The 13,474-nt window shown below is 42.7% G+C and overlaps 1 protein-coding gene across 1 annotated transcript in view; it reads left to right on the top strand.

The window, feature by feature from the left end:
- Window positions 1-7,707: 7,707 nt before the first annotated feature.
- Window positions 7,708-13,474, top strand: part of SNCG (synuclein, gamma (breast cancer-specific protein 1)) — a 15,443-nt gene continuing 9,676 nt past the window's right edge. Inside the window, exons 1-2 of the mRNA XM_010185888.1 lie at window positions 7,708-8,030; window positions 13,037-13,078. Of these exons, the coding sequence (XP_010184190.1) occupies window positions 7,910-8,030; window positions 13,037-13,078 (163 nt within the window). The 5' untranslated portion in view covers window positions 7,708-7,909. The remainder of the gene's footprint in view (window positions 8,031-13,036; window positions 13,079-13,474) is intronic.

Genomic DNA, 13,474 nt, shown 5'->3' with positions numbered 1-13,474 from the left:
AATGCCCCGGCAATATTCTTTAACTGGAAAGTTGGAAGAAGGAAGGGGAAAAAAATTTGTAACAAAGAGCGGAAAAAGCTTTCGACCCTCCCAGCTACTGTGGAAACGTCCGTGGCTATTGAACAATGCGAGTCTGGTTCCTGTGTGGGGCTCAAACGTCTCTGACAGAGGGGGGGGAAAAGAGGTGGTAGGAATATAGCTTATTCAAGGAACTTCTGAGCTCGGCTGCCTTCTAAACTTATCTGCGAACAGGAACTTGGCTTTTCTCAACTGCCTTCTCCCTAGGCACAGGAAAAGGATGTTAGCTTAAAGGAAAGGAAGAGAAAAGAAAGGAAAGAAAATATTAAGTGGTGTAACAGACTCATTATGGTGCCAGAAAATGTCACGAACCTGCTTGCTCCAGTGTCTGCACATGGGGTTTTTTTTTCTACAGTTTAAAAGTTGAAATACCCTGGCTTTAACAGCAGAATATTCGTTGTATGTACAACAAATGATGGGGATTAAGGGATTCAGAGTAAATGCACAGCAAAAAAGAGCTTACAAACATCCTTTTTTGTGTGGCCTGTGCAAAGTAGCTCTGTGAATCATACTCTGTTCCCATCAAAGTGGAAAATTTGGATGAAGTATTCCATCAGAGAGGTCGGAATTATTGAGCATTTTTCAGAATTTCTCTTTGGGTTGTTATCTCTGGATCTCATGCCTATTTTTTTGTTGCCTTTTTAATTAGCACTACAGAAAACACTTGCCAAGAACGGCTATAAAGAGCCACCTCCATCACCACATCCTAATAATAAATGTTAAAAAGGCTGTGGAGGTTAGATGTCGTTTTCTTACTGGTTTTGCTTTACTTGATGGTGCTGCTTTTAGCTCTGTTGCTATCATAAACTCTATTTCTCTTCTCACTGTCTTGCAGGGTGATAGGCCCTGGCATTTTTAAGAATAAAATGAGGGAGTATTACGCTCCACTGACAAATCAGTTTGAAATTCTGCTGCAGGACTGCTAGATCATGTCTCAGTTTGAATGATGAGATGCACAGCCCGAAGTTCAGCACTTCTTGCAGAGGACTAAATGTAAAGCTTTTCTGGAGTCCTTCCAGCACTAGCTGAAAAGTAGAGGACAAAATCTCTCTAGGATTTTGGAAGATCTTGTTATTAAGCTGTGGGTCTGCATCTCCTTATCACTAGTTGATTCTGGACCCCTCTCTTTTTGGTTGCCCCTCTTTTACACTTAATGGAAGAACCTAGAGAACTGCAGAAATGCCCTTACTGACCTGTGACAGACACTGCTGTGTAAGAGCAATTAAGCCCTAAGGTAGTGCCAGTGGCACATGGGGTAAAGCAGAGAGAGATTTTGGTGATTTTAATGGCAAACCCTGCTCTTGGTGTTGCAGTCACTTACCCAGGGAGATGAAATCACAAGCTCTGGACTGAAGACTGAAAGAAATAAGCAACTTCCCTCTGTTCCTTCCTGCTGCTTTTATTTCAGAATTGGGTGCATCCTGCTATAATACATGTTAATGTGTGAATATTCTGTGTGCCATGTTTCACATACAAATGTGCCTCTCTTACAAGTAACTGGATGTGAGGTAAGCATTTTATTTGTTGACTTAATAAGACCATTACTGGGAAGGAACTGAAACAAACTTGAGACAAAACAAACAGCAGGTTTACAGCCTGAACTGCAGTGTGAGCACGGCTTGCAGAAATGTGATTTTGTGCTACAGTTATGGAAATTGTCCCACTTGTGACCTACTTCCAAACCTTTGAACTTATCTTTTAATCTATACCTTTCCATTTAGTTTTAACCCATCCACTAAATCGCTATTGGTGGATGTGATACCTCCCAAGTGGGGGGGCAGTATTTCTCTGCCATCCTCCTGGCTCGGAACCTCTGCTGCTCCTCCAGGTGCAAGACCTCGTTCTCTTTGCCTTTGTAATGATGCTGCCTACGAATGCAGCAATTGAGAGGCATAAATTGCTCAGCCATTTGCAAATTAATAATTTAGCATGATTTTTTGGTAGCAGTTACGAAAGATGTTAAAATATTGAGCATGCCAGGGACTGACGTCTCTTTCCTTGTGATGGGCATAGCATAGGATGCTGCCATGAACACACGGAAGGTGTGAATTATTCAAAAGACTTTCCTTACTAAACACTGTTAAGGTTTCTGTCTAATAGCTGTTCTGATTTGGGGTGTCTGAATAACATATTCAGGTTATACTGTTGGTTCATGACATTACATTTATTGGCAGAGTGAGCTGTACGTTTTCTTGCTTTAACATCCATAGAGGAACAGGTTTGAGGAATGCACCTATTTAGGAACAAGATACCCCCAACTTTGCCTTTTTTCTTTTCTTTTCTTTTTTTTTTTTTTCTGGTAACTCAGCATGGAACCAGGGAAAACAGACATACAAGGTCACTTGCTGTAACAATTTGCTTACGGCTTTCTGAGGTCACTCTCTTCTAGGAGGTACCTTCAAGATGAAAGGCAACTGTGCACAGACTTACATCTGTCTATTCACTTTTCCATTGCCTAGCTTGGTGTACCTTATGGAGGTGGGTCCTGCTGCTGGAATGGAGGAAACGGGTGAGAATAGAACTTAAAACATAATTTGGGAAATTATTTGGAAATAAGTGTTACTCCAAAAGTATGCTTGAAACCCTATCAGTAAGTGACAGGCTAATAGCTGTGCGGAGATGTTTGGAGCTGCCCTGACACTACTTCTCAGGAGTTTCTAGCAGTTCTCAGAACAGCCAGCCAAAAAACCCACTCCTCTCGCTCTCTATTTTTGGCAACTAAATTTGACAGGTGACATTGCTCCTCCTCTTTTGCTCCCCAATCATTAGTGGCTTTTTTTTCCCTGTGCCCTTGTTGATGAAAATACTTTTTCCCCAAGTATTTCTGAGAAATACTTCTTCAAATTATTCAAACTAGTCTTCAGACTTCAAACTAGTCTTGAAAAGACTGATATTGCCAGTTACACCAGAGTCTTTGATATGTCTTGGGATCCTGCAGATAACTGTCAGGACTACTCTTGCCTTGTCTGGTAATTATAACAGGGGTCTTAACCCCCTCCAATGTTGCCTGCCCTGAGAATTCAATGTCCCGTTTGTAATTCCATAATCAAGTTGTAGAATGCTCTTCTGGATAATCTGCCATTTAAAATGTAAAATCTCATCTTGCCCCCATTTTGTCTGTTTAGGTCAGAGCCCTGCAGCTACAGCTGTAGAGGAGGTGGATGACCACGCAGTAAACAGAGCCGAACAATACATTTGATAAATGGCTTGGATGTACTTGGAAAGCAAATGCGCTGGCTATTCCAGTCAATGTCTCTCTGGGGAAAGAGCCCATAGAAATTAGACTTTCAATTAATAGATACAGATTATTTTGTTTGTTTCTTTTGTATCTTCCCAGATTCATTGCCTGCTCCATAATGCTCTTAAATATATACTTAAATTCAGAATATGTGTATTTAAAAGAAAAAAAACCCAAACCTTGCAAAAATGTTTTAAAAGCCAAGAAAAGCTAGAATTAATTTAATAAGTGTGTGTTGCTTTAGATTCATATATCCCAACTCCAAATCTCTGAAGCAGACTGAGTAACTAAAAGGATTTCATGTCTGGGAAGATTAATAGGACAGTTCTGTTGCTAGCTGCATAACAAGGGGATAACTTCTCATTAGGCATTGGTTTTAAGATCTAGAAAATGCTGTCTCATTCCCTGCCTGCTGCTGATGCACACACGTGCGCTCCCAGCACGCCTGGTGCTGTGGCTCCAGGGAAGGGGAGCACGGGGAGAGGAGTGTCAGGAGGTGGCTGCTGGGCTTAGGAAGCGATCCTGTTCAGTGGTATGTTCTTCAGACGAGGAAGATGAATTCTTGTTGACTGTATTTTTATTGGTTTACTCAAAAGCTATCAATGGTATTCAACAGCAGAGATCAATCACGAAAGACTGCTGAGTGCTGTATTGGCAGCACTCTGCTCGCTGTACCTGTGCCTTGAAAATGGCTCCTCCATCAGCTTTCATTCTCTTCACTCTCTGGCAGAGGAAATTACTCATTAGCTATGCAAACGTACATGCAGGGATTCAAGTCTTAAACTGTTTGCCAAGAGGATGTCAGACAGAACTGCTTGTTTTTGTTAGGGCATGAAGATGAATGAGCTGAGACAGTTCTCCCTTCTGCATTTTGAAGTTTTCATAAATGAAGGTTGGGAGGAGGGGGAGGATTTCTGTTTATGTAGAGCAAGGTTTGATCCTGTTAATATTATTCTCCATACAAAAACTTCCTGAACAAAGGATATTTACCAGCCACAACAGCAGTCTGTATTTCCTCTCCTTACCTGTCTTTAAACAACGTCATACACCAATTATATACTTCAATAGAATATGACCAAATCCCACACCTTTCATCCAGCAAGATGACTTTGTCAGCTGTTAGTCTCCAGCATAAGTTCATCATTAAAGGACAAGGTTAAGGTTTTGTGTGTGGAGTAATTCGCAACTGGGAAAATGAAAGAGAGAAGAGACACAAATTAAGTAAAATCCTGTTGTAATCTATTGCAGACAAAGAAAAAGATGGGAGAGGACAGGGAGTCTTGATTTCTGCTTTGCATTGTATTCTTTCCCTTGCATCTGTGCTCTGGAAATAGGTAGACTGGAGTTACCCTGCAGTTACTCCTGCAGCTGCCTTACCCACATTCCACACTTACTGGCAGGCCTCGCACAGGCCTGCTTCCAAATATTAGCCATTAACACACACCTAAACCCCTCTCTGGGTGGGAGGTGGAGAGCTGCACCTTTCAGAGACTCTCCAGAAGCTACGGTGTTATGCAGCAAGAGATTCGACAGACAAGTCTGAGCAGCTGAGTTCGGACTTTAAATGAACAACGGTTGGATGGTCTGTCATTGCACAAATCAAGACAAGGCTTTCTTTAGGTATTATGCAAAGCAGCAAAATGTTTGTGAGATATGAATTTGTTTACAAAGTCATATGAAGGAAACCCAATAGAAAAAAAATGGGAATTTAATGTCTAGCTTAAATTACTTCTCCCCTCTGCCCCAGGATAGATAATAGAGAAAAAGAGGTTGCTGCCAGGTGAGATGGGAGCTTGGGTTCTCTGAATTGCCCTTTGGAGGAGCTTCTCTTTAACTGCTGATTCTGTTATCTAACACAAGGGGAAAATTGTTTACTAGGCATAAAGTTGAGATTCTTGCAAAAGCCAAGGTTGCTTACATTAACCCATGTTGTTAGGTTTGCCCAGGGCAAGATTGGCAACAGATCAGGACTGAATCCTCTGTTCGGAATAGGAACAGGGTACCACAGTTGCCATGGGGTGGCAAACGTTCAGGAGCCATTACTGATGCTTGCCCTATATAGATTGCCTGTAATGTTGTCTTGAGTCCAAAGCTTTCCTAAAAGGGTTTCAAGGTAAAACAATGCCTGTGCAAGCTGCCTGCTGCGTTGGGAGTGATCCAACGGCATTTAAATGCCTCTTGTGAGCTCTTTCTGAAGGTCATCGAGAGAGGACAAGGCAGGAAAGGAGTGGCACTTGAGTACCGGCTAATTCAATCTGGTGATGATTCATGTTTCATATCCCAGGATGGCTTGATATTTAATGTATTTGTTACCTTTTATAGCAATGCAACATACGTAGAATTCAATTGTACAAATTCACAATGACAGAACAATAGCTTAACAAAATCAAAATACACTTCTCACTCAGTCTTATCAGCCTAGGTGTGTTCTCTTGGAAATACCAGTAAAACCCATGAGCCTGGGAAGCTCTGTGCTCTGCGTTAATGCTCTTTGAAAGCCTAGGAAATTGGCCCCACAGCAATTCCCAAAAATGGCAAGTTCACTTTTTACCAAACATAGTAAAAACAGGACTCCTGTCCTGTGCCTAAGGAAATCAGTGGGGTTTTTGCAACTGCCTCCAAACGCAGCTAAGTTAAACCACTGGTTGTACAGCACACTAAGATGCAAAAACCTTCCATTTAAAAATGCACTGGGAGCAGAAGCGAGCACCAGTCATGCATGTCAGATAGTGGTCAATCAGCCACCTAAAAGAAATTATGAAAGATGGTAAGAAAAACCTTTTTTCACTCCTTGCTGCAACAGTCCAGAACAATGAGAGCTCTCACAGTAATTGGTATATTGTAATGGCCTTTCTCTGAATCTTGCACTTTTTAAATTAGGAATTCATAAATGTATTATTCAGATAGAGATTTGGCTCCTCTTCATTCAAATGAAAGTTTTTTTCTTCATTTATAAGTAAGGAGACACATTTGTGATAAAAGGATTAAGAAAACTATATCTCATTTTCCAGATCAACGGTCTTTCAATTGTTTCAGTATGGAGTTAGAAAACATTCCCAAAAACTAAAGAAATAGCCTTACTTCTGAAGTAAGAACTGTGTTTGTGTACATGTCTGCATGTATGTACAGACAAGCCATTTTTTATTCAGACTTTTGTCTCTTCTGTGTAGTCAGTCACCATCTGGCCCTTCCAGGCTGATAACTTGTGGCAGCAGTGACATATGGACCACTTAATAGCATTACGGTGTGCTGCTGCCCTCACATAACATGGTTAAAAGCCTGAATTTCATATTCTGTTTGTTTGGTAAGGAAAAGCAGCCAAAGCTGGTCAGGATTTGTGCTTAGAGGCTGATGCTCTATGGCTTCCACACTTTCAGGTATGGCCCTATTTTAAATAAGTAAATAAATAATCACGTTGTTGTAGCAGCAATTGCTTTCACACACACTTGCAATGAGTTTCAGTTTGTTAGCAGGACAACAGCTCATTTGGGCCAGAAAACTTCAGAAAACAATTCAGCTTGAGTTTAAGCACATTAGGATATCCAACTGTGATTAATGGTCATGTTTTGATATTTTTTCCTAGTGATGCCTTGAGGCTGGATGGATGCTCTATGCAAACTCAGATTTCCCCAATCGCTTCTCTGCTGGCTGATTTTCTCACCCCACTGTTTTGTAGCACAGATGTGCTACACTCAGATGTGAGTGATGGCATCAGTGTAAAACGTCATCTCATACTGCGGCCGTGGAGCGGATCTCTGTCTAAAGCAACTCAGAGAAACAAATAGGAAACAGGATTTTCTCAACAGGCATCTGATTTTTCAGAAATGAACCATTGTAATGGGATGTGCAGCCGAGCAAATAAACATTATTTATATTAAATGCCTTCAGAGTTGACAAACATGGCAAATGGGACTTCCAGTTCCTATCACTTGAGCACCAAGCTTTAGCTTGTTCTCTTTTTCTCTCAGTATTTACTAGAAATAATATTCATGTTACTGTTTTGTGCAGGATGGGTTCTGGTAACTGCTAGACTGAGAAACCTGACCCTGTTTGTTTGTTACGAATGCTACCAGCTCTATGTGATTTCCAGCCCCTGGGAACCCAGGAGAGCTCATGTTTGCCTCCAGTGCAGCCCCGGGGAGATGCCCTTTCAGGATCTCAGTTCTTGAGATAAAAAGTCTCCCTCTTCACATGAGAGCATCCTTGAGTGAGAGCATTGCAGCATGTTTTAAAAGCTTTATTTGTCTGGAAATTTTCCAGACAATCCCTTACCTACTGATGTTCTCCTCCTCCTCCTCTCACTCTCCCTTCTTAAATCTTCCCAAGCAGATTCATATCATTAATATTTCAGTATCAGCTGTTCACAGGCATTGGCTACACTGCAGCGCACTTCATCAATAAGAGCCGGCAAAGGCTGTGAGGTTTGCCACACTGCCTTCTTCCAGCCGAGGAGTAAGAGCAAAGACAGAGACTGGCAAAGAAACCGAGTATCCACTGAGAGTAAGGCTGCATATTGCAATCCTGGTCTTGAGGTGCTTTTTGCTGCTGTCCCTCGCTCAGAGCATCCAGGTAATACTCTAGCAAGCAACAAGAATGGATGTTTTTAAGAAAGGTTTCTCCATTGCTAAAGAAGGTGTGGTGGCTGCTGCAGAAAAGACCAAGCAGGGAGTGACAGAGGCTGCAGAGAAGACTAAAGAAGGGGTGATGTACGTAGGTAAGAGAATTATTTTCAATCCGCATTTACACAAGAACTGCTGCATAGATCATCTGTGAGAAAGTGAGGAGATTATATTGTGGCTAAAGCTTGGGAGTGAAAGACGGGAGGTCTGGCTAAGTTCCTCAGCTCTGTCACAGAGTGGCTGTGTATGCCTGGGGTGCCACATCCTCCCCGTGCCTCAGTTTCCCCAACTGCTGTTTAGACAGAAACAGCCACTACTTCAGGGGAGGCAGAACTAATGCAATGTTAAGGAAGGTGTCTGTTGTGACTATTTGCTGATTGTTTGCAGGGTGAGTCAGTCGCTCTCCAAGCATCCAAGCACTGCTGATCTCTGCCTCACATCCATGCTGTGAGATGCACCCTGAGGAGGTCTCTGAGAGGACCAAGCAGTGTTAGTAAGTGGGGATTGCAGGATGCATCTGTATCCCCACAAACATACCGTTTTATCCTGAAATCCTTCTATGTTCACCTACCTGTTTTATTCCCCATACACACATTAATCTTGCTTTACAAGAGACACCCAAATTAATTTTGCCCAAGGGATAGGGTCTGGAGAAAGCACATCTGATGTCCTGCTGGAGTCCTCTCTCTCAGTTAACGTGCTGTTTCAGAAACCTCCCCTGTCAAGGTCACCCTCAAAACCCGCTATCTTCTCTGTCTAGTGCATGCAATTATATGGCTGGATGGTCAGGTATTCCAGACACTACAAAATCTACGAAGCTTTAGGTTCACAAAACTGATTACCTCAATGCTGATTACTGCACCTTACACAGCTTTTTATGTTTGTTAGATGTGGGAGACAGAGGTTTTTTTAGTAGGAAAGTTTACATGCAGGCTCCTCCTGCTAGCATGCTGCAACATTCACAGCTGTACATAGCTACTATATTTAAAACAGCTATATTGACAATAGCTACAGATACATCTTTGTACATTACAAATGAAACACAAATTTTATGTGTAGCAGATCTGGCACTATCTTCATCCCAAAGTTTTAAACACTCAACTATTGGCATGCTGTAAATGAACGTATGTAACCGTTCGTATTTCAATTTGTAGATGACTTGCAAGAAAAAAGGTAAACAGATTCCCTGTAAATAATTAAACTAACCAGAGTAACTGAAACACCAGCTTGTGAAATGTCATGTCTAGGTGTGAAATTGTGGCATCCCTACTGCTCTGTCCACTTTTTGATTTGAGCAATGTCAGAAAGGATTATTCCAATTTTCTATACATAATTCCTCACACCTCTGCTCAGTCATGTATTACGTCTCCACCCTGCGACCTGGTTTTCATCTTTGCACAGCCATGAGGTACGGAGTCTGCTCATGAGATTCTAACCTTTTCAGCAAAGTTTTCTAAAAGACTTCCTAAAACCTAAATCTCTGAATGAAGATCAAGGTGAAGATAAAGTGGTTTCTCCTTTCTTTTTTGTGTTTTGGTTTACTGGGGTTTTTGGTATACCACCAGTTCCTGCCCTGTCCTGCACTGGACAGCGCTTTGCCTTCGGGCTGATTCAGTTCCTGTTGCACACTGAGGTATGCTCAGCCCTTGGGCAAATGTTCAGCCTTTCACAGGCAGGAAAAGTAAAGGCCAGATGCTCATTAGCTCAGAGAATTGATTTCTAAAAAGCAAAAGTGGAGTCCAGGTATAGCGAATAGAACTGGAGTGATTAGTGTGATGTCTGTGCCATCTTTCCTCACTCAGTGCCACATGAGGGGTTAACTGAAGACCTTAAGTGTGCTCCTTCTTTTGCAGACCCCTCTCCTAGCAGCTTGGTCTGGAGCATTATGTGACACAACCTGAATTTTTGGATGGTAGGAGAAAATAATACTTGTATAAAAGCTTTAGGGCTTTTTCAGAAAGCTAGGAAACAGAGGAGGGGAACCTCAATGCCTAAAATGGATTAAGTGCATCTCTGAGTTTTATTCAGCTTTGTGTTAACTCATCATTGAGTCCCCAAGGAGGATTCCAGATGTCTGGACACAACCACCACATCTGATGAGTCACTTGCTGCTGCCCAGGGATAAGAAAAAGGGTCATTCAGAGGCATCCACCTGGAATGGATGGTGTCATCAGGGCTCTGTGGCCACTTCATCCCTCCTCTCTGAGCCACGCAGGTTCAGTTCCCACAAGGTGCCTCCCTCCTGTGCTAGCACTGCAATGCAGTTCACAGCTGGGCTGCTTAGAGATGCTGCCATCACAGGGTGCTCCTGCCCCACTGCGTGCCTTGTTGAACACATATGGTAGAGGGTGCTCAGAAAGAGAGAGATCCTCTAGCAGGGGCCACTTTTGCACTTAGCAAAATCACAGTCTAACAGCCTCTGGGTATAAAAAAGGGACTGTGGGTTCTTGTACAGTTAATGTGTATCCAGAAGTTGATTCAATGGGCTGTCTTTTTATTTGGTTTAAATACAGGGATAAGTGACGCTGAAGTTAATTAATGAAGTTAATGCAAAGCTGCATCAGAGTATTGAGTATAAGGTCATTAGCACTGTTTAATGCCATAATTCAGGAAGCCTCCACAAAGAACACACTTCTAGTTTTCCAGCACGGCTTGTGATCATGCATGTTGCAGCAAGCCCCAGGGCACCAAGCTCTACTTAAATAAAGTGACTCCAGCACGAACTCCTGTGAGACTTAGAGCACATCATAATATCCTTTTCTGCTATAAGCCTTTTCCCACCACACAGCGCTCCACCACCTCAGTCCTGCCCTTGCGATACCAAAGCTCTTACAGATGACTCACCGCACTCAGAAGAGGCAGGATGCATGAAATTTTAATTCTGCGTACACAAGCTGCAGGCAAGGACTAATGAGTGAAAATGAGATTGAGCATCAGGTGATTGCTTTCTTATTCAACAGATGCGGGCTCTGGCAAGGTCAGATTTCCTCTGGTGCATAATGGCTGCTGAGCCTGAGTCACTGGGTGTGGACAGGAGACTGGGGTAGGAAGATGAGGCAAGCTCTCCCAAAACTGTGGAGCTGGTGCTTCCCACTGCCATTGCTTCTGTCGTGGAATGGATTCAGGTGTTTCTCTTCAACCTGCATCCCTCCCTTCTGAAATTATTTTCCATCGGAAAATATGTCACCCACCCACTCCACCTGCAAAAGAATCTAGCCCAGATAGTCATCTTAAGTCAAAAGTCTGGTACAAAAAAGATGCAGAGGTACAGCTCTTGTCTCACTTAGCATGTTTGCTGCAAAATTGAAACATGTGCAAGGCTAGTACAGAAATTACATACTTTGCTTACCTAACAACTGCCCGTTGACCAAAAATGACAGCAAAGACTAAGCTTGAGCATCTGTGTCTCAAGTAAGAAGATCTTGTTTGCCAAATCAATAGCGTGGCAGTCATTTATTTGAGTGACCCTGGGAGGGAGATGGAAGCAAGATGGCATCTGAATTAAACTGTGTGCACTTGGCCCATTCAGGAGCTCGTGTTCCTTGATTGAGACTTACATCTGCTCTGCTCACTGCTGTGCTTCTGTGCACATGCGTATACCACACGCATCATTATTAAACCCAGTTTACAGCAGTGCATGCGTGTCATATGCATCATTAGGAAATACATTTTACAGCAATGACAAGTATAAAGTAGAAAGATTTCACGTCTAACGAAATCTCTCAGTTTTAACACAGTTTGAGAGGGTGGAGTGAAATGTCGAGGGCATGATGTAATAGAACAGCTTTTTTCTGCCCCAGGCAACCATTACCACCACCAAAATAAATCAACAACTGAGAATTCAATAATGCGTATCATGCATCAGGCAGAACAGAGCTGGGCTGGATCTGTTGTTATCAGGGCGCTGCACCTGTTCTGCCTTTCGGGCTGTGAATGAGAACGAGGTGTGGTTGGTAGCTGATTTTTCCCACCACACCCATAGATGCTCCAGTACCTCTGCAGTTAAAGACCTGCTTGGCTCTCTATTTCTGTCATTTTGGCAGCTGGCCATATAAATATTTTGTTGTATCAGTATGGAAAACTTGAAGAGAGCTTATATGGGTGCAGGTGATTTACAAAGTACTATAAAATGGGTTCAGTGGAATCTTTTGGCACATGTTTATTTAACTTCCAACAGGTATAGATTTGGTTTTTTATTTTTCTAATGTGAAATAACATCTAGTTACTGGGGTGGGCTGCCCAACTACTGCATGTTTTAACATACTGCTGTGGTATACAGACAGAAGGGATGTTGAGCAGGTCACTTCAAGCTTGGAGGAAAACCAGAGAGATTAATTATTCTTTGAGGGCTACTTGTAATGCAAACTGAATGCCCTCGCATTCTTCTAGCTTTTCTGCCTTGAGAGCAGCAAGATAAATTACAGTGAAAGCATACATATGGTGTGCGTTCATAATCTGAGATAAAAACATCTGAATCCTGTGTGTCGTCGTGAGCAGGCACTTACAGCCTGGGCTGAGGCACCAAAATGGGAATCCAGCAAGTAGGTGTGTAGTAGCAGGGTGGTTTTTCTGTAAATTCAGTCTAAAGTTTCTCCAGAGTCTTTATCAGAGGTATGGAATGAAGCTTTAAATGACCACTGCAGCCAAGTAGCCTGCTGAAAGGCAGGGGAGAATAACGAGTGGGACTCAGCCTCTTGAAAGGCTGAGGTCGGTGAGATTTCACCAGGTCGCTTCATATACATTCATTTTTACAATGAGCTTAGCATTGATTTACCTCAGCTCAACTGTTCTTCTAATTTTCAAGTATTTCAGGAACCATTTTTCTTCCTTAAGAATGCTATAATCAAGACTTTCGAGGTCTAGGCATCTCCAGACAATTTGTGGTTGCAGTTCTCCAACTGCTGACATAAAGGTACTCATTGACTTCACTGGGGAAGGAGGCTGGTCCCTTCTTCCAGCTCTACAGGTGGCTTGTGTTTTAGCAGGAGGTGCTGGCAACACCACGGCTCCTCACCACACCTAAGAACAGAAAGCCATATTCAGAAACCAGAGGGTTCTTTGTCAGGTAGCACTGATGGAGCATGTGTTTTTCTTTTCACAGGTACCAAAACCAAGGAAGGCGTAGTGCACAGTGTGACCTCAGGTAAGTGCACAGCCCTGAGAGAGATGTGGAAATCTGTGGTGTGTTGCTGGACCTCTTGATAAGGCCACGTTTCTGCCGAATGGAAAGTCTCTTGTGGGAAACCACTGATCTGTGTGACCTTCCATTTGATGAATGGAGGATGCTTGCCAGGAGCAGTGGTTCAAGGTCTGGCATTTGCAGTGCACGTGGATGGGAGAAAATATTTAATCAGTCGAACAGGCCAAAAAAACCTACCAAATGTTACTTGGCAGACTCGGATGATTCACAGCAATGCTGCCCAGCATGCAGAGAGGATTTACGTGCATCATTTCTTGTCAGGCCAAAACTGTGGTCTTTGGGAGACTCCTGTCAGGCAGCCACAGAGCCAGAGACGGGACCTTTGTAGGTATGCCAAGC

The sequence above is a fragment of the Mesitornis unicolor genome, unplaced genomic scaffold, assembly GCF_000695765.1.
Source record: "Mesitornis unicolor isolate BGI_N332 unplaced genomic scaffold, ASM69576v1 scaffold10656, whole genome shotgun sequence".
NCBI classification, from domain to species: domain Eukaryota; kingdom Metazoa; phylum Chordata; class Aves; order Mesitornithiformes; family Mesitornithidae; genus Mesitornis; species Mesitornis unicolor.
This window is presented reverse-complemented; position numbering and strand designations above follow the sequence as displayed.